Consider the following 21,718-nt stretch of genomic DNA (forward strand, 5'->3'; position numbering starts at 1 on the left):
TCCTCTTCCTCCTCCTCTCCTCCTCCTCCCCCTCCTCCCCTGCTTTACAGTCCCAGCGGGGGACCTTCATTCAAAAACTTTATCCGTCCGTACTCGGTCGAAGAAAAGTACTTAAAAGCTGTTAAAATAGCGGATACGTGGTTAATTTTGCGACCGTGGACTGATATAAATAGTTCACCGCTGAGAACCAAACCGTGGGGAGTGAAAATAGGGAGCAGTTTGTTTTTTAAAGGCGCAGTGCTCCAAATCAAGAGACAAGTCAGCGCACATTAACTGGGCTCCTGCTCCCTGTCCTCTTTAAAAAACATATCGAGGAAAGTTCAGTCGCTTCTTTGAGTCAGCAAAAAAAATCACTTCAGGATTTTCCCTTTTGCTCTATAAAATGAAAGGGTTGACCTGGGAGTAAGGAGTAGGGCAGAGGTGGAGGGTAGCAGGGTGCATTTACTCTAGTATGAGGTACTTTATACACTTCAGAATCAATTGTCTTAGTTAGACTTGATTATGATTTGATGTATAAATTCATTTCAAAGTGTCATGTCCATTTAAAAAGTAGTCTACAACTTCTACATTCAAATACAATGAAATATCTGCCATGGCTCACTTAGCCCTTAAAACTATAGAGATAAGAAGAAGAAAAAACAACGAGGAAAAAATAAAAAATAAATAGTAAATCACTGTGAGTTATGTAAGTGCTTACTGTTTAGTAATGTAAAAGGGGAAAAAAACAGTCTTTGAGGCGGCTGGTCTGAGCTCTGTAGGCGTTTTCCTGAGAGAAAGAATGAGAACAGACCATATGCTGGGTGGTAATAATAATATAATCTGTCCAACACCACTAAATCATAGCAGACCTATAAAAGTACGCATATGTAAAAGTAGGCTACTTATGTCTTATACTGTAGGCTTACTTCTTTACTTTTACAATGCTGCCATAAAGCAGTCCTTCTTAGTAATATGTAATGTTTCCCTGGCTGGCCTGATACTTCAGAGATATGAAGCGCTTTGTAGGGCAAAATATTCGATGTCAAATGTCTATTTTCTCAAGGTACATACTGTCATATCATGAAACCATACTATGTCCCTTATAGTTATATGTAAAAGTCCATTTATTTAATGTTAATTAGTTTGTGAGTCAGTGTTCTCAAAAAATTCATCTAAAAACAATCCCTGTATTTAAAATGTGCTGTTCTGTGGTAATGCCCATGACTACCTTTCTTCTTTGTCTTAAATTACCCTTAACACAAAATGTGTTTCCTTCTTGCTCCTTAAGTTGAATATTTGAGCTTCACTGTGCAGATGATGTATGTACAGTGTTTGAAACTAGATGGCTGTTTTATCTGCTGAAGGGGGAAAGTTTCTCTGAGCTCACCCTAAATCTGGGTGTACATACAAACATGATAAACTGTGGCAACATAAAATACTTTAGAACCAACCGTGCACCAGTATGCAATTTGTGTGATATGGAAAATTGAAGACGCCAGTGTACATATACTAAGAACAGACTTTACAGTTAAGTGGACAACATCTTTAGTGATGAGTAATATTTGCATATTCATACTCGACTTCCCCAAGACAAGGAAGTACTAGATGAGTAGATTTTAATAATTCTGATGAGGCAATAAAACATCTTTTTGTGGAAATTTCATATTAGAAAATAATGTGACATGTCTGGAGATGATCAAACATTTACAATGCAGGACTTTTACCTGTGACGTAATGTCTTGTTTTTGTTGCTGCCTGAGTCTAGTTTTTTTTTTTTTGTTTTTTTTAAATAGTACGCTTTGTAACATTTAAGAGGGTAAAATGTTTTAAGCTGGCACCTGAAATTTTCACTTAAGCAGTAAAATCTTTCTTGAAAAACATACTTATAAATACACAAACACACCACACAAGAAACTGTACTGCAATATACTGCACATTATGATTAGCTAGCAAAGGTAGATAAGCTGGGTAATTAAAATGTAACCTGTGGCTGTCTGATGCAATGTTTTTAAAAGCTTTCTCGTGTCTCATGAATCATCCTGACAGTGTAATAAACTCATATCACAAGTAACTATATTATAACAATTGTAAATAGTCGCCCTCAACCACAAGTAAAACACACCCATACATGTTTTACTTGTGGTTGAGGGGGGCTATTTACAGGGTCTGTGGCCCCTCTGTTTTGGTTGAATGACGTCATACATTCCTGCTCATGAAACAAACACACACACACACACAGAGTGACCCCTCCACATTGTGTCCTGACCCTGACTGGAATATCTGAGCCAGAGTTGGGGTACAGTGGGATGAACTCATGCTGCGTATGGAAAAAAAAACACTCCACCAGCAAACATGCAGGAACGCATTTTATTTGTGTCATGGATGGAGCGTGTGTGTAGGTTTTCTGACAACCCCCAGTTGGTATGAAGAAGTCAGGGCTTCTGGGCTGTAAATAAAACAGAATCTTTGTTATCAAATGTGTCAGTATTTCATTTACAACATGAATGCCCTCATTTTTTTTTTAAATTACTTCATGAAATAAAGGTATCAACAACAACCAAGCTTATTTGGATTCCCCAATTATGTTAAATGGCCCATTCAGGCAATTAGCATCTAATTAAAGGAACAAAATGGATGATACTGGTTGGAACATGTTTTCTAGTTTTCAATCTCACCACAAAATTCATTTTAACTAATTGATCTCAGGGGATGGGCAAAGGAATGTTAATGATGTCAATAATTGACAATTGACAAGACACTGATATTTTCTTCAGGCATATGAAGTGAATCATCGTATTCTCACTAAATGTGAATACATGCTGCTGTAGAGGGATGTCAGCAGCTGTAAGTTAAGTCAGTTTTATTAACAAAATCACAAGTTTGTCTCAAAGCGTTTTAACATCTGTACAACATACTACACCTTCTACCTTTAGACCCCAATTCAAAGTCTGCTGATTATAATATAAAGTATTACATTTGCTTAAAAGCATATGAAACTGCAAAAATGAGTAAAAATGGAGTAGAGGAGGAATAATTGGCAGCACTAGGCGATTTTTGTAAAGCAGCTGAGTTGATGAGTAAGATATAGCCACTGAGTGCTAACTGCTTGACAGTAACAGTTGGTCTGGACAGATGTAAACAGATAGATTAAGTAGTTTATTTTGAGAAAAAAGGGAATAAAGCTTTGGTAGCAGGTAAAAGAAGCTAGAAGAGTGGATGAGAAAATAATTGCAAGTAAACCCCGCTAAAGACACCATGAGTTGAAACTAATGGCTTCATTAAAGGAATAATTTACTAATGCTTCGTAGTTTTTTTACAACCCATTAATAAAAACGTTTGGATTGACAGGATGTGAAAAATTCCTGCAGTGATTGTGTCATTAATAATGTCAAGTTATTAATAGGCATTAAGGGTGATAAATCACAAGGGCTGCAGTTAATAAAGGGTCAAGAATTTAGTGAATTTTGGTCCAGCTTTAAAAAAGTCCTGCCGGATGAGCGTATAGTCCTCGACATTTTTATTATTAATGACATAACTATTCTTATCAGTGAGAAGTACTCTGTTTGTACTTCTCATTGAATACACGTCAAATTGTGTGACTGAATTCATGAGCAGCATTTGGACATGACCTATTTTACATTCACAAAAAGGTCATAACGACTGAAAGACTGTTACTATGGAGAGGATCGGTAAATAAATGAATAACCTTGGCAAGTGTGGCTCCTGGCATTCACACACATGCCAGGAGTTTAGCTTTATCCCCAAAACAATTAAAGAACTAGTAAAAAATCTGCTTATACAATGAGCTCACACAAAAAATATTCACGGATGAACAAATTAGCAGGCTTGAGGTCAGCCTGCAAGATAATGAACTGTGGCATTACTGCGTCCCCCTGTGAGAATACGCTGCTCAGCCCCTGCGCTCGACTGGTGCAGTGGAGGGTGACTGTGACTGTTTCTGCTGTGCACTCCACCCTTTTTTCCACCAACAGAAATTCTCAAGAGGAAGGGGAAGTTTTTTTTGTTTTGTTTTTTTAACTCATCAGAGACAATTCGTGCTGTACATCTCTTGTGTAAGGAGAACTGTGGTCTGAAGAGAAAGTGACTCACAGTGGAATACTGTTGCCTATTCAATAATCCTAGTCGCCATGGAAACTGCAGAGCTGACGAAAAGTGTTAAATGACTCCATGGAGATGTCAGTGACAAAATTAATTATTAGAGAAAATGCATCAGTACAAATCAGAGCACCCTGTACCTGAAACAATATTCTACTTATCCATTTATTCAAACATGTCTCACTTTGAAAAACGTTTCTCTGGCATTTCTGACCCACCTAAAAACAGCTGTGGTGTTTCTCTGTTCAGTCACACAGCAACTTGTGCTTATTGTTCAGGCCAGCTCAAGTTCAGACCTGTTTATTAGCTTGTGTCACTATCAAGGAAAGTGAAAAAGAAGGTGTGAAAATTACAACAGATAATATATGAAGAGGAAAATAGGGGTTAACAATCACCTCCTATGAATCTAATACTTATTTCATACAGCCAGAGTATTAAATGCTTCTGTATCTCTGTCTAGTACTCTCACACACTCTATTTTGTGCTGTGACAGCATCTAGTTAGGATTAAATTCACAGAATCTGACACAACAGCGTTGGCCCTTTGCTCCCCTCTTACTCCTGGTTTCTCTTCCTGTTATTCTGTCTCTCCTGTGAGCCTTTTCCTGTCACCTGATGGTCAGAGATAGAGCGTAGAAATATAGAAAAAAAGAGAAAAGGTTAAGGGGATCTGTGAGGAATGGTCTGTTTTTACTCGTCTGCACATTTTTTAATAAAAACCAACATTTTTTACTTGCATGAGGGGATACGGCATGCTTTTATCAGTCACAAGTGGACCATCTCATGTTATAAAAATAAAAAGCACTTCCTCCTACAGAAGCTGACCTTGCAAGTCTGACTAATGACCATCAATGAGATCAAATTCCTTCTTGTTCATTCATACACTGATACCAGACCACATAACACATGACTTTACTTACACAGCAAGCAAAACTCTTTGATTAACAGGATACATGGGTACTGAAAGCTGTGAAAGTCAAGTGTTTGTCCATATCAAATAACTACTTACTCACCCTGCCTTTAAAGATACGCCAGTGGGTGTACACATGGATACATTTCAGTGCCGCTGGCAGGCGTGCACGCTCTGCCAGGACAGTGCTAATGACTGAGTCATGTTAGCCCACTGTTGAAAAGAGCACTGACACAGAGGAAACCGAGCTGATGGATACGCACTGGTAGTGGTGAGGTAGGCACGGTGCAGTGTTACAGATGAAAAATCCCCAACCACACTGGGCTTTTCTGTGACTAACAGACCTTCTGATGGCGACAGGGTTCAGAGAGCTCAGTGGCAAGTCCAGATGCCAAACAGCATCCCATGTATGGTGCTCAAAAGAGCTCTGTGGCTAAAAGCGGCAGGCAGAGGTAAAGCAAAACACTGATAAAGCAGAATCATGACTGCAGACAGGAGAGGTGAGAAGTTGAGGTCCTGGGTGGGATGCTGAAAGTGGCGTTAAGAGAGAGACGGGGAATCTGAGTGATGACTGGAATCTAAAGTGGTGTTTGGGTTCATGTTGTCTGACTAAACTGGGAAAGAGACTAAACAAGAGAAAGAGAAACTCTTTTATTAAAAAACAGGATAATTTAAATAAAATGTCTTTAGATATATTTACATTATTTAAGACAGCTTAATCTATGACATAAAAAAATGTGCCTCATTTGTCTGTCTCTTTTTGTTGAGTCACAGCTACAAAAGCCGAACATCATTCATCAACCAGAAAATTGATGAGGGCAGTCCTTGGAGAGACGATGGCTCTCCTGATGCTGTGCTCGCTGAGAATCTTTTGTCCGAGTTCGCTCTCCAGTACCAGCTTCTGCACCCGATCTGTGTCTTTGGACACCTGCAGAGGCACCGTTACGGTACCGCAGGCCTTGTTGTTTATCTGAGGGTGAAGAGATAAATAGATGAGAGAAGTAACAGACATGTTCTTCTTTTAACAAGTCTTCATCTCTGAATAAAGTTCTGCCCCTTCAAGCTGTGCCTAAACTCTTTCTTTGGCATAACAGTCCCAAAATAACAGACTCCACCCCTCATTCCACATACAGCAAACCCTTCAAACACATACTTAGTGGTAGGTATGGGAAGGACACTCTGAGTCTTGTATGTTTAGAAACAAATGTATGTGTGTGCATGGTGAATGTGAACATCCAGAGTTCCTGTGTGAGCTCATGTCTTTGGAAGTGGTTGAAAATTAATGCTGTGTACATGCATGCATGTGTGTGTGTGTGTGTGTGTGTCTGAGGACACTCAGCTGTGGCCTCCATTCTGGGACAAACCCAAGTACATGATTAGAGGACAGAGGGAGTGAGGTTGCCTCCACAGGGCTGAGGAAGCCCACAACAGACAGCTCAGTCTGAAGTAAAACCAACATCATCATCAGCGGGTACTGCAGCTCAAATATATGACCATGTGTGAATGTGTGTGTGCGTGTGTGTTAGGGGAGAGGCAGCACATTAAGATGAATCACTTTTGTGTATGAAGGGTATACAAGACGTTAATAAGAATGCAGAAATGAAAATGTGTAAAGGATTATATTTTCGACTCACAGACACAGCAAATACACGTAGGAAAAAGGTTGTCCACCCACACACACATACACACTCTCTCTATAATTTCCGTCATCTGCCTTGTCTCTGTCAAATTACAGAGGCAGAACCCAAACCGTGAAAGACAGGTGCTGCTAGTCAGCTGACTGTTTGTTCTCATCACACATCACGTGTGTGTGTGTGTGTGTGTGTGTGTGTGTGTGTGTATGTGTGTGTATGTGTGTGTGAGAGAGAGAGAGAGAGTGTATGAGTGGATTAGAGGGTTCTCTCAAGGGATACGACCCGCTAGAGATAAAATAAAGTCAGATTAAAACAGTTTCAGCTTTAATCTATTAACTGAGCCAATGTTCAGTGCACTGTGAATACTGAAACGTGTGTGTGTGTGTTTGTGTTCATGTGTGTATTTGTATACTTTCATGTGCCAGTGTTTGATGCTTGCAGTTTATCCATGTTGATTTTCTGAAGTGTCCCATCACAGCTGGATATTCTGTCTGATTGTCTGTACGCCTTTCAAAGCGCACACACACACATTTTGTCATTCCTGATGATGACATACACCGGCAAACTGAAGGCTTTCACTATTTGTGTGATTGAGCTCATGGGAAGAAAAAAAACAGCACAGGAATGGAGAGTGAGAGAGTAACAGTGAGTCAGGAATAACATGTTCATGGCTTTTAATTATTGACTCACTTGTCTATTTAGCTTAAAGTGCACCACTTGACACAGACACACACACAGACACACACACAGACACACACACAGACACACACACAGACACACACACACACACACACACACACACACACACAGGCTAATCATAGACTCTCCTGAAAATTACAGACTATGAATGTAATCATGGACTAAGACTTTGGATTTAAGAGTGGAGAGTTTGAGTGAAAAAGAGTGGATGTGTGTGCATATGCCTATTAATAAAGTTATGTGAACTAAATGAGCAAAGTGATGCTGCTGAACAAAAACCTTTCACCTTAAAAATGAAGGCAATTAAGAGTAAAGGTTTTGCTTTTAGCTGGCTAGATTTTTTGTTCATCCATTCTGGATGAAAAGGTTTCTTGAACCTTTGTGAATGTTCACACACACAGAAAAAGAAATAAAGTCAACATGGGCCAAGGTGTAAATAAGAAAGAAGACAGAGTTTGCAGATGGAGTGCCTCAGAGCACCACTGTGTGATCCTACCAGCACAGAAAGCTCCACAAATTCGGGGGCCTCCAGGTACTCAGGGTCCACGGTGGGCCAGGGCTGTTGCAGAATGTCTCCTCCCTGCTGGAGGAGGGGGCTGAGGGGATTATTCACCTGGCAAAGACCTGGGACAGATCCAAGAGGAAACACAGGAGGAAACACAGCAGAATAACGTACCTGCTTTCACACACTCACTCAATACTTGTGTTTTATGTTAATGCTGTGAAAACTTTTCTGTTCATTGGTTTTTCCTATTTTATTGAGATTAAAATACTGGGTCTAGGGTCACACAACATCCTAACAAGCCCACCACCCTGATTGTCAGTTAAACCAGCAAGTATATACATCCCACTGGAAGCACAAGGGAAGGATATGAACTTCCTCTATCCTGCACTGTGTGTGTAAATCACAAACAAGTGAGAGTGAAAAGCACCATGTGACTGAGTACAGCAGAGGTCACAATCCTTCACTTATATGTCCTGTTAATACAACGGTTTTTAAAATCCTGTATGTGAGCACAAACTAAATGCACGGAGCCTCTATTTGAAAACACACACACCTTTTCTTCCCAGCCATCGTCGGTCAAGCTCCCTGAACGTGACTATCAGCTGTACTTTACGTTTTTCCGGGAACCTCTCTTCTCTGAGCTTGTGTACGTGTGACAATGAGGGGATGTCCTCGAGGCTACCGCAAAGGCAAGCTTCCACGTGAGGCACAAAAAAAATGACGCTAGATCTTCCTTTCTATTGTTTGTTTTCTACAGTCGGCCAAGAGCTCACAGCACTGCTTTCAGTTTTGTTTGAAGGACACCAAATGTACTTCAGGTAAGCTGTACAACTGTACTGTAGAAAATGAAAAAAATTCAGTGTCACTTTCCACTTATTTACTTTATGACTGTTGATTACATCACTTTTGGGCGTTCACTGGTCTTAGATAAGCAGCACTGTCAACATTACGTTACAGATATTAGAAATAACACAATTTTACCACAATAATTCACATATTTCTGTGACTGTCAATCTAAAATTTTACACACATTGGGGGAATTACATTGATTTTCACAAAACTAGATCAATTAAATCAACAACAGACAAATAGACAACCCCAGCTGTCTCTCATGACAACCAAACTGTTATCTTTTCCTCCTGCGTGTGTGCAAGATCTGTCTTTGAATGCATCATTCATCATTTGTGAATATTTTGCATGTCACTAACCTGCCCAAAGTTCAGAGGCCAGGTGAGGTGCCATGGGTGCCGTCATCATAACCACCGCAGCCAGGGCTTCCTCAAACTCCACGCTATGCTGCACCACCCTGACTGTTGCACTCTGAACACATGCACAAACAAAATGGGATGTTCATTGAGTTACTGAGTAATTAAAGGTAAACAGGATGTGTTTATTTTTCTAGGTACCACAGTGGACACTCACACTCAGTGTGTTGGTAAGCCCCATCAGGCGTGAAATAGCTGCATTAAAAAGGAAGTCCTCTGTGAAGTGAGACGTGACCTGTCACAGACAAGAGAAAAAAAGCAACAAGTGAGACAGTCCGTTATGTTATATTCTGTTTGAGTTCATTTACATCATCTGCTTCCTTTAACTTCATTGACTGTGTCATGATATATTTGTTCCTGTTATCACTATGTGCACCAGCTGAAGGCAGACAGCACTCTACATGTCAACATTCCCCCGCTTTAGCCTTCTGGGAAGAACGACCCTTTTGGGAAGAGGAGGTCGATCGCTGAGGCTGTTCTGGGGGACGGATCAAAGGACGGCCTCGGCTTTGGGAGCTTAGGGCAAACAGCCTGGCACCCGGCCCTGAGGGGTGGAGAATCAAATCTGGCAGCGAAAGGAGGCTATTTATAAAGCGTGAAAGGAAACTGAGTGGATATAAAATCAATTTCCGACCCCTCCTTCTTATAGTCTTTACTCTGAGGGTTTCAGGTTACGATGGAAAGGCTGGACTATGTACTGCCGGACTGTGCAATGAGTGGCACATTACCTTGGACTGTGCTATCACTTTTGGTTCTTAACTGAGAAGAACATCATACCATGCCATAACAGTTCAGTCTATTCCCATATAAAAAGAGTAAAGGAAATAGAGCTTTAAGGCTGCATATTAAAAGCACACAAATAGATAAAAAGGTGAAACATATAATAGTGTGAATCCATTTTTTGACAGAGAATGAAAACTTTCCTTCTGTGAAAAACAGTGATTTTGAAAACGAGCCTATGACTGACCCCTACAGGCGAGGACTGTTAAATGACGCAAAGACATTTTTTTCAGCTGGTCTGAGGCTACCTCTTGAATAGCGTAGTTCTTGTTCTCCCAGATCTTCTTGGTCTCTGCCATCTCTTTCTTCCTCAGCAGGGAGGGGCTGGGGACGTCTCCGAGCTGTCGAGCCCCCCTCAGTTTGGTTACCAGCTGCCATAGCCGAGACTGCCATCGCAAAACACCAGGAAGAGCGTCGGCTGAGGTGGCGAACACACACAGATGCAGAGGAAAAAGATCATTTGACGTAGTGTAGGAGAAATATCTTTACAGAATAGATTCCACGCATTTAAAAACAACTGATATCAATTTCTTTAAGGAATCCCACAAAACTGATATCCTCAAGGTTCATTTTAAATTGATAATGTTTAATAACAACTTCAGCTCACTCTTGACATTCCAGAGGATGTCCTGTTCAGGTGGTGCGGCATAAAGAATGTACAGACGAACTGTGTCCACGCCATACTGCTGCACCACCTCTTGAGGGTCCAGACCGTTGTTCTTAGATTTGCTCATCTTTTCCCACGTCACCTCCATAGGAACACCGCTCAGCGCTACCGGCTCTTTACCTAGGAGGAGGCAGGTTAAGAGGTCAGAGATAAGTTGACAAGAGTTTCAGCCACTTCCAGAAGGAGAGAACACATTACACCCATTTTAAAGTCTTTACATTGGTTACCTGTTTGCTTTCGTATGTATTTTAAAATTATTTTACTTGTTTTTAAAGCACTTCATGGATTAGCAATCTTTTAGCTGTTCCAAAAGTTAAAACTAAAACCTATGGAGAGTCAGTGTTTGGTTTTTACCGTTGGAACAGACTGCCTGAGGACCTGAGGACAGATGGAAGTGTGGACATTTTTAAAAGGAAACTCAAAACCCACCTGTTCAGCCTGGCTTTTAATTAAAAATGTAATTTAGTTTTTTACTCTGACTTTTAATAAACCTTTTCTCTTTTTCTTTCTTATTTATTTAATTATTTTTATCTATTTAATTATTTATTTCAACGTATTTTATTTACATTTTTTAAGCATTTTTATTTTCTCTTGCGTGCATTGATGTCCAGTTTTGTCTTTAAATTGTTCTTTGTTTTATTCCTTTTTAAAATTACTATTATTGTTGTTATTTTTCTCTTTTTTTAATTTTGTCTTTTTGTTCCGTCTTATCAGCCTGTCAATCAAATAACTGTAAAGCACTTTGAACTACACTTGTCTATATGAAAGGTGCTATATAAATATTGATTGATTGATTCCAATGCTTTTCTTTGAATGGTCGAAATTTAAAAACCTAATTTTAATCACACTTGTTTAGCTATTAAATTTCTCTCTGACTGTATATTTATTTTTTAAAATTTTTTCTTACTGGCTCTTTTTTTATCACAATTAGTGAAAGACAGACAAAAAGGATCCGTTTCAAAACGTTCTGATGATTCACTTCTCCACAGGAGTGAATCTAACCAGAGGATCCTTGCTGGGCCTACATAAAAAAACACATGTAAGGGAGTCTACAAGTCTGAGTCTACAACACTAGGATCCCCTCCTGTGTAAGCCACCCGCTTTCCTTTCCTTGTAAGCCACAGGTATCTTGCGTTTATCCTTTACCAAGCAATAGAGAGAATCCTTGTTGATCCCAGTTGAAAGAGACTTTTTACATCTCTTCCAAAGGACTCCTTCTGATTTGAGAAGCTGGATAACTTGCCATTCAACTGGGAAAAGCTAAGAAATCGAGAGCACTACAAACTAGAAACAAAAAAGATGTTTTTTGTGTCTTGTTTGAGCGGTCTTATCTGGCAAAGCCACATGGCAGGATGCCTGCTCTCTCCTCTCCAGTCTGTTAAAGATGTGTCACATTGACAAACACGGTGCAGATTCAGGTAGCATGTACCTGTGAAGTCTATTTCTTGTCTCTTTAGGTACTGGCCGCTGTCTGCCAGTTTGAAAGTCTGGCCCTTGATCAGACCCTGGACCAGCAGCTTCCGAAAAGGCTCCCTGAGAGACAGAGAGAGGGTTCAATAATGTAAACACACAAACTGTGAAGTGTATGCACACAAACAGCTAGTGAAGCACTATACCTGTGTGCCACGAGACCCTGGTCCTGGCAGAAGTGACCGAGGAAGCGAGCATAGTACAAGTGCATGACAGCATGCTCCTTTCCTCCGATGTACACATCCACGGGCAGCCAGTGATCCGCTAGGCGGCGCTCAAAGGGCCTGGAGAGGAAGAGCAGGTTAAACTGGAAGCTCTCACTGACTTCAGGAGTCCAAACTGGTATCAAGAGCAATGCTGGGTTGAACAGTAACAATGAATAAGATTTTTAAAAAGATCTTTAATGCTTAGTAAAGCTGTTATTTCTGCTCAAACACTAAGGAACAAGACATCTTTTTTCCCATCTTTTCTGTTGATGAAGTTTAAGTAGAAGTGCTCTTTTCTATGTTTATTAATGTTTGATTTATTCAAAGCAAACTGCTGTTGCTACCTCTTTTAATATGAAATACATGTAGTTTTTTTTTTCTTCCAGGAAACACAAACACAAGATGTTTAGAGCAGTTAATTTAAGACCCTAGATTAATCACTGTGGTGTTAATCAGAATAGCAAAGCTATAGACTTTTATCTATATAAAATGGCATAATATAGTTCTTGAAAATGTTTTGTCAGATAGCACATGTGCACACACTTCCTCTAGGGGGCAGGCTGTATCTGACACACGAGGATCCAGTGATAGAGTGCCAACCAGCATCCTGAAGCATCCTCGCGCTCTCACTCTCTCTCTCTCTTTCTGGCTTCAAAACATACTACAGTAATGTGTGTTCAAAGCTCATCTCTGAGACCTACACTCAGCTTCACATATGAGTGAGTAAGTAGTTGTGAAAAATATATCGCAGATTAATGGAGACTGAGCTGTTAGGTGCATGCTGTTAGCTTGACTGGCATGCTGGTCAGCAGAGGCAGGGATTCCACCTAATGATGCTTTTTAGGGTAGACTGCTATCTCTGTGTGTCACCTATCACACCGGTAATTACTCTCTTCCACACCACTCTGCTTCTCGCCCTCCTTCTCTGGCTGATGGTGTCTGGAGGATATTGAACTGAGGGGAGGGCTGGGGGGAGTTATGAACTCACACAGCTGAAAATAATTTAGCCTGTTTGTTGGCATTGGGCCAGGCACCTCTAATACATAACCACACACACTTCCATTTCCTTCCATCTCTTACTCGCCACTTTCAACATCTCTTGCTTTCCTTTTTTTCCATCACTTTCGTCTGTGCCCATAAGGCTCAGCAGGCCAACTGAAATGCACAAATAGTGTAATTGCTTTTTCTGTTGTGCCATAATCTGTCCTGCTAAGAAAAGTGATGGGGAGTGCGGTTCCCCTCCCTCCCTTCTAAAGCAGCTTTACAGCTAGGTCAGGGCGCTGGGAAATTAATCTCTTTTGTTAAGCTTGGGGTATCGCCACCATCCCAGCAGGTGACAGCCATGGCTCCATAATCCCTATTGGCTGCAAATTCACCTCCTAGGCGAATGTGTGCATTTGTATGTGTGTGAAGAGAGCAGAGTGATATGTACACAGCAGTATATGCATGTTTGAAGTGGGTAAGTGGGAGAGAGTGGGTGGCCTTAGACTGTGCATAATTATGTGTTTGAGTGTAACTTTCCAAGAGTGTATGCAGAACAAAGATGTGGGGGTTTTTTTAGATCTAAAAACAGACCTATGTGCTTATCCACCCACTGCTGGAGACACTTGTGCAACTTTTGTTTTCATTTTTCCTCAAACGAACAGGGTGAAAATAAGATCTGTACAATTTTTGCTAAAATCTGTCACAATGTGTGAAAAATGGAGTAATAAGAGCTTGCATTTGGTGGCTAAACTGAGACAAGATTGGATGAAAACAGCAAAGGGAATTCTCAGGAGGAGGATGGACATACCTTTCTGTGTTATGAGGGTCTGTGTATCTGAAGTAATACCAGGCTGAGTCCACAAATGTGTCCATGGTGTCCGTCTCTCTCCTTGCTGTGCCTTTACATCTGACAAAAGAGAAGGAGACAAAGAGAGTTGGCAGAGACTGCGCAAAGAAAACAAATAAATATTAGGCTGACGAATTAGAACGCAAACAAATGAACGATCTTTGTTTGTATGCTTACAGAAATGGCACATTATGTGATTTCATGCGTGTGTGTGTGTCTGAAGCGGACTCCATCTGGTTGTGGAGGTCATGTCCCTGTAGAGAAGCACAACTGAAGCCAGACTGGCACCAGAGTGCTGTTCTTGTGCCCTGATTAACAGGCTGTGCTAACAGGGAACGAACTGGCAGGCCTGACACATGATCATGTGTTTGTGTTGGAAATGCCACCTCACACCCATTTTTATCTAAGCCAAACAGTGCTTGGTACGTGATGTGAATCTGCCACCATCACTTTCACAAGTGGAAGTGAGGGCATCCCGCAAAGACACGGGAAAGTGTTTTTCGTTCAGATTTAAAGCACTTAACGGAACGGTGAAAACGTCTGCCTTTCGCTTCATAATGAGTCTCAATAGAGTTAAAGTCAGTGTCCCAGAAATATAAACAGAGGATGTGAAACAGAGCAGGTACAGTTTCCTCAACCTGATGGGATGTCTTGCTGTCTTTTTCTGTCTGTCCACCCGTCTGACATTTTCACTCACATTCATCTCACAATCAAAATATAAATCTCAGGCACACTCAATAAGAGGCAAAACTCCTCAACCACCTACAACACTAGTCTATAATAAGGCTGTGATGATGAGCTAAGAGCTGAAGGTTGCCTAGCAACAAGGCTAAGGTGTAGCAAGGTTAATATTTGGAACCTAGGTGTTATTTCATATGATGAAAACGTATCTCCACAAAGCCCCTTTTATCACAAAAGTATCCAAAAATAGAAATGAAGAGCCATTTAGTGCATAAAATTCTGCTTTTGGAAGTGAGATTTCTCACCTTCTCTCTCACACCAGACTGGCCAATCAGAGGCCAGATTGTGGTCATTTGCCAGACAGCTGGTACTGAGCTACAGTCAGACTACCGGTGATCAGATTAGACGACACACAGACATACTCTCTCTCTCTGAAGATGGCCCTTCTCTGAGCCATGAAAGGAGCCTAACAACAAAACTAAGTAACTAAATCTGAGGCAACCAGTGTGGCCGTGCATGCGAGTTTGTTGGATGAGCCAGAGAAAGCCAAAAGGCTCTCGAACAGATGAGGCAAGACAGGCAGCTGCCCACTCCACAAAAGCTCTCTTCACATGGAAAACAGCCCGCCATCTGTTGCGTGAATGTGTGCACTATGCTAACTATGCAGTCTCTCCCTTTACCTGTGAATTCAGGCAACAACACACACTTGCACACACCTTCTCTGCAGGCGAGACTAAGCTGAGGCAGGGTTCCTGTTGGCAGGCCAATTTACAGTATTGCAGAAGGCCGGAGACAAGATGAGCGTGCAGGAAATGACTTCCTCAAGGACAGATAAAACTCCATTTCTGCCGCTCATCTCTCATCATCCTGCTCCTCTGTGTTCCACTCAAACTTTAATTGGACATGGTCGACGAGTGAAGAGAACAAATTTCCGCAGACACTTAACAACGGAGGGGAGATGGGTAGAGAGGAGATAACGGCGTCTTTGCGATTATAGCCATCAATCACCGCTGATGGGAGGAATTATAGTAGCTTTGTGGAAGTGAGTGAACACAATCTGATGACTTGTGCCATCTGCGACTGAGTGGGCCATTGTTTTAATCAACATGGTGCCGTGATGGTGATTAGTCTCATTCAGGGAGGAATTCCCATGCCAGCAAGGGCCTCTCGTCTGAGCAGGCATTCTGCATTCATGACCCTTTTCAAACTCTGAGATGATTCAAAGTCAGTCTGAGATGTGTGTTTGTGCGTGTGTGTATGTGTGTGTGTGTGAGAGATTGCACCCGTGTACAAAGGTAAATGTGTGTGCGCGCATGCACAGTATTTGCGTGTCTCCCTCGAGGCACAGCTGGCTTATGTAACTGCCATCATCATCTCATGCTGCTCCTGTCACAGATGCCATTGTCATTACATAACCGCTTCAGAACAAAAGTATTAATCACACAATTCACAGGTTCGCTCTCAGCGCTCTGTGTTCTTGTAAAGCTGTCCGTCCCTCTCAGCCTGCCCGACAGCGGGGCTCGTTTTGTCAGAGCTGGTCTCCCGGGGAAATACAGGAAGTGCAGAGGAGAGGGGCTGTCACTGGAGAGGGTTTAATCATAATTCAATTCTCACTCTGCGAAAACACTGTAATGGACAGGATCATTTCCCCAATCGACAAAAGAAATAACACATCCTCCACCCTTTCTGCATCCCATTTACAACCTCACACATCCAAATGGAGCCACTGATCTACATGAGATAGTGGTGAATCAGAGTCTCAAGAACGGCACTTTCGCAGGAAATGGACGACTGACTCAAGAGAGTTCAAGTATGTCAGCAGGAGGGATTGTTCAGGAGCTCTGTCCTTCCTTCCTCCATAGCTAGCATTGCACTACTGTCATGCATTTGATGTGGCTCATTTGTGCATGTCAATATTAGGACGTGACACCTGTTGTCATGTAATTATAGAATAAAACATTGATTGTAAGTTACTACACTTTTAACTTCACTGTACCTGATAAAGAGAAAATGTGAGCTTGTTACGAGTCAGAACAAAGCTACTACTAAGCATCACTGAATTTAATGATTAAATAAACCAAATCTTGTATATAATAATCATGAGGACTAACACTGACACGATAACAGGGTTCTCTTTAGGTTGGAATATAACATGAAAGAGACCCTGACAGGTGAATTTGGCTGTGATACTTCCATAAAACATAAACGTAAAGAATATAAATGATGCATCTCAGTGATCTCACCTGGGACATGTGCAGTTCACCCAGTCTTGAGCCGCCTCCAGAGGCGAAGCACCCTTTCCTGTGAGAGACGGCAGCTTTGGCAGCGTTACTGGTAACTCCTCTTCAGGGACTGCGACTGGACCACAAGACCCACAGTGCACAACAGGGATGGGTGTGCCCCAGTACCGTTGTCTTGATATCAACCAATCCCTGAGCTTTGAGCTGGTAAGGTGGCCGCCAACCTTCTGCTCTCTGGCCTTCTGGGTAATGGAGTCAAAAGCCTGCTCTCTGGTGAAGCCTGAGAACTGTACATTGACATAGATATTAAAGAGGGAAAGTGTACTAGACTTGTGAATTATTAACATATTATCAGTTGTTTGGTCATCATCACCTGATCAGAGTTGATAAGAGTTTGTGTCCCGTCTTCGTGGTTTTCAACGACAGTGGTCCACTTCAAATTCAGAGCTCTGGCCACAGACAGATCGTCTTCACTACAGTCTGGGATGCCTGGCAGACACAGGAGCAGTATGAAAAGAGAACAGTAGAAAAAACAAACACACATACAATCAATCTCTCTAGAGTGCAAAAAAATCCTCCCTGTGGTGATGTTAGGCATGTTGTGATGTGACTAATCGTTATCAGTCCCTGGGGTTCCACCTTCACTCACTGTGAGACAAACACATAGTGGTTTCCCATCATTAAGGCACCGGCAATACTGCACAGACACAGTATTTTATCTTCACTTACTTTACATGTCCTTGTTTGTTGTTGGCGCAGATTTAGAGGAAAATCAAGAAAGGAATGATGACTTTTTTTTTTTTAAATCAATCCCATCAGCTTACTGCATGAAGACGTGTCTCTATTAGTTCATACATCACCTCTACAGTACCATCTCCAAAACGCATAAAAAGACACCAGTAACCTACCAATCACAGTATCCAGGTAGTCATCAAACGCCTCTTTGTGTGATATAACCAGGGGAACCTCATGGCCGGTGAACAGATTGTGAGCGGTGACCTCTGACAGGGAGTCTGGGAAAGAGAGGGCAGGAGGTGTGAGAGCTGCAGCGCTGCCTCCCCTGGTAGCTCATTATCAACAATCAAGGGACCTCAAGGGAATCCCAATTAACATACACTCAAGGCAACTACAGTTCTTACAACCACAAAATAAAGATATTTAATAGTGTTGCACACAGTCCAATACATATATCCATATATGAGAAAGGCACACATGCAACAGAAATACTGTAGATGCTGTCATTATGTCTGAATATCACAATTGATTTTTGCACAATTGCACTGCTTTTGTTAATTAGACAGTTCCCAGTATTGATTGCTGCACCCTGATGAACTCTGACAGCATGAATTGGCTGTTGAGAATAAAAACTTTTTTAAACATGCAACTTAAGCTGCCCTCCTCTTCCTCAAATACAGGAAATCATACAGTGACATACAGTACCAGTCAAAAGTTAGGACTCACCTTCCCATTTCACTTTAATGACAAATGTTTCCAAACACTGGTACTCTACATCTAAAACTAAGGCTTGGGTCTGTATAGAGAGATGCTCACCTCTGCCTGGTTGAAATGCTTTCTCCAGGGCAGAGCGGACTGAGCTGCTGCCATGCAGCAGTCTGTGGGAGGGCAGGATGGCCAGGTAAGCAGCTCCAAACACCGCCTCTGGGGAGGAGCTATAGCCCGACAAGGTCTCCCCCGTCTCCTCCCCGTTCACCTGGGAGATAAGAGATAAGGTATGTTGGACTCTAAGGGCTTCAGTGTGAAAACAGCCACACTGCAGGCGAACTAATTAGGGTGATTCACTCTGGCTGTCATGCAAAATGGTTTATTTAAGGGCTGCAACTAACGATTTATTTTCAGTATAGATTAATCTATGGATTATTTTCTCGATGAATCGATTAGTTGAAGAAACCAGAAAATATTTACATTATTTATCCTAGCTTGAACCAGAAAAGTTTAGCATTTTTTCTTAAAAATCTCAACACACAAAACAATTAATCCATTATCAAAATAGTTGGTGATTCATTTTGTTGATCGACTAATCAATTGACTAATCATTTAAGCTCTCTCAACACATTAAGTTAACAGTTTAAAATATTGTATTATGGTTTTTGGTATGGGAACACCTTTGTTTTTGTAATATTTAATAAAGCTTCTGAGTACCAAAACAGTCAATTCATTACTTTGTAGACCTTTGATAATTTATTAATAGCTTTATTCACTTATTAAGTAGAAACATCAAATAGCATCTTTCTTTTGCATAAAAATATGAATTCAGTTTTGTCTGCTTTGTCTGTTGGTCAAACCGAGTAAAGCGATTTCATGTTCACTTTTTACAATGTGAAGGTAATTTGTCATTATTTTTTTAAAGTTTTTATAATAAATGTATCATTCAAAATTACCTTCACGTCATAAAAAATTAAATGTATTTATACACTGCATCTTGGGGCTGTGAGATGTGCATGTGACATGTTATGTACAGAGCTCTTTTAAACATAATAAGGACTCAATCCTTTAATTATTCATAGATGACACTCATTCTAGGGGGTTCTAAAGTAATTAGTATATGTCATGTTATAAAAGACATGTTAATATCAAGCTTCAGTCCCCTGGAGAGATCATCAGAGAACAGTTCCTGTAACAATCTATGATAATAGGATAGAAGACAAGGCTCCATCCAATTAACTTAACAACCCCTGGTTTAAACTTGAATTACACATTCTGCCAGAGAAACACCTTCTCATTCAGAACAATACACAAATGCAATCCTCATAACACAACACTCACATCCTCTTCCCTCGAGAAACATGACGACTTTTTAAATGAAAGGACGACTTCAGCAACAATATTTCTGATTCTTTCTCAAGGAGAACCTTTTAATAAAAGCTACTCAAGTGAGCTTTTTGCGTCCACTCCGTTCCAATTGATGGACGTGTGAAGAACTGTAAATACAGCGCTCTGAAAACTCAATAGAAACTAATCTCTGACATCATCTGTTTGGGTAAATTGCTGCTTGCAGATAGGGATGAATCTGCTGGATACGAACAGCGAGAGTTAAGATTTTTCATGTTTTGCTACAGTTTTAATGGGGATATATAAATAAACAGAGGAGCAAGTAATCAGGGCTCATTGAGAAAGAGATGAAAAACAGAGGCTTTAAAAAGGGGAAAAAACAGGGAAACACTTGACAGATTGAAAGTAAGAATTATGAATGAATACAAAAAGGAGCTGTGATTCACCTTAAGTTTAAAATCGAAGTAGCAGCCGCTGCATTCTCCAATCCAGTTTGCCTGCATGGCTTTGACCCCATACCACTCTGGAAGGTCGGCCAGGGCATCCAGGAGAGGCTGGAGGAGGGAGGCAGGAACAAAGAAAAGACGTGAGTTTACTATTTTGTAGTTTTGGAAAGAGCTAATTTTCCACTACACTGTAGGAAAAAGATGTTTGTAGTGGTACCTCAAGTACATGGCTGTCTTGGATAATGTAATTGACTCCAACTCAGTGTGGCCTCTTTCAAAGCCGAGCCAATTTATTCTGACAAAAGCAGCCGAGCCGGCCAGGTCACATTATGCAGACAGAGAGGGATTTTCAAAAATCCTGACCTCCACTCGCCCTACTTTCCATGATATCACAAAGCAATCGGCTATAAAGTTCGAGCGCTCTCACAATCTCCCTCTCTCTCACACACACAAAACACAACAGTTATTCTACGTGATTAAAGGAGGCTATGCATAACAACGAGGCTGAAGCCAAAAAGCCACAGCTGGGCTGAGGCCAGAGATGTTACAACTCTACTTCTCTTTCAGTCTGTCACAATCCATTTCCCACAATCCCCCTCACACTGCCGCTCAGCATGTAACTTTCTCAACGAAAGCAATATCAATACAAACATAAACACGGGCTATAGTCATCACTAGCGTGAAAGCAGAGTGTGTCAGTTATGGATTTGCTCCAGAGTGGAAGAACAGAGACATAAATACTGCAGAAAAGTGTGTCAGCATGACTGAGAGACTCTTGGGTGGGGACGCAGCAAAACAAAGAAAGAAAGAAGAAAAAAAGCGGTGGCGGCAGCAGCACAGTGATGACGGAAAAGTAATGATGGCTTTAAAGTGAGAGGCAGTAAATGATTTCACTTTCCTGGGCAAAAAAATTGTAGTTTGGCACAAAAAGAGGAGTAAATGAAAGATGTACAGCAAGGTCAAGAGTCTCCATGGCAACGAAGAAAAAGCTTGAGAGAGAAAGCCTTGTATAGCAATAACCAAGAAGTGTGTGTTTGTATGTGTTTGACAAAGAAACATCAAGAGCACTTCAGATAAAATGCAGCCATGCTAATGTATGTGTTTACTGAAGGGGAGTTTACCTCATGTATTATTTCTGGAAGTTATGTTGACGTTAGAGCAATATTATAATTGAACAACACACCGAGCACTCAGTTGGTGAATCATTTAGCTGTCAGAGCTGTGCAACAAGGAGATGGGCATGTGCGCCTGAGTGCAACAAGTGTGATTATGCATGAAATTGGAAACTCTGCTGTTGCCACGTGATCATTTTGCATTGTGCACACAACAAAAAAAATCCATATTATTAATAATATGCAGTCATCTGTGTCCTGGAAGACACAATGTGGTTACAATTCATGAGAAACTCCTTCAGCACAACGCAGGACAAACTGATGGCCGCTGAATAATTGTCGCTGACTTCGAACACGTGTGCAGGCGAGCACAAAAAGTAGGAAATCA

General features: G+C 41.1%; 1 protein-coding gene across 1 annotated transcript in view; it reads right to left on the reverse strand.

Annotated features, from left to right (window-relative positions):
* Positions 1-5,657: 5,657 nt before the first annotated feature.
* lars2 (leucyl-tRNA synthetase 2, mitochondrial) overlaps positions 5,658-21,718 on the reverse strand; it is a 30,247-nt gene continuing 14,186 nt past the window's right edge. Inside the window, exons 8-21 of the mRNA XM_062422349.1 lie at positions 20,219-20,326; positions 18,534-18,693; positions 17,891-17,995; positions 17,356-17,471; positions 16,986-17,269; positions 14,023-14,121; positions 12,171-12,308; positions 11,984-12,087; positions 10,495-10,674; positions 10,136-10,305; positions 9,265-9,342; positions 9,051-9,162; positions 7,834-7,961; positions 5,658-5,974 (exon numbers count right to left, since the gene is read on the reverse strand). Coding sequence (XP_062278333.1) covers positions 5,795-5,974; positions 7,834-7,961; positions 9,051-9,162; positions 9,265-9,342; positions 10,136-10,305; positions 10,495-10,674; positions 11,984-12,087; positions 12,171-12,308; positions 14,023-14,121; positions 16,986-17,269; positions 17,356-17,471; positions 17,891-17,995; positions 18,534-18,693; positions 20,219-20,326 — 1,962 coding nt within the window. The 3' untranslated portion in view covers positions 5,658-5,794. The remainder of the gene's footprint in view (positions 5,975-7,833; positions 7,962-9,050; positions 9,163-9,264; positions 9,343-10,135; positions 10,306-10,494; positions 10,675-11,983; positions 12,088-12,170; positions 12,309-14,022; positions 14,122-16,985; positions 17,270-17,355; positions 17,472-17,890; positions 17,996-18,533; positions 18,694-20,218; positions 20,327-21,718) is intronic.

Source organism: Scomber scombrus, chromosome 7 (genome assembly GCF_963691925.1).
Source record: "Scomber scombrus chromosome 7, fScoSco1.1, whole genome shotgun sequence".
Lineage (NCBI taxonomy): Eukaryota > Metazoa > Chordata > Actinopteri > Scombriformes > Scombridae > Scomber > Scomber scombrus.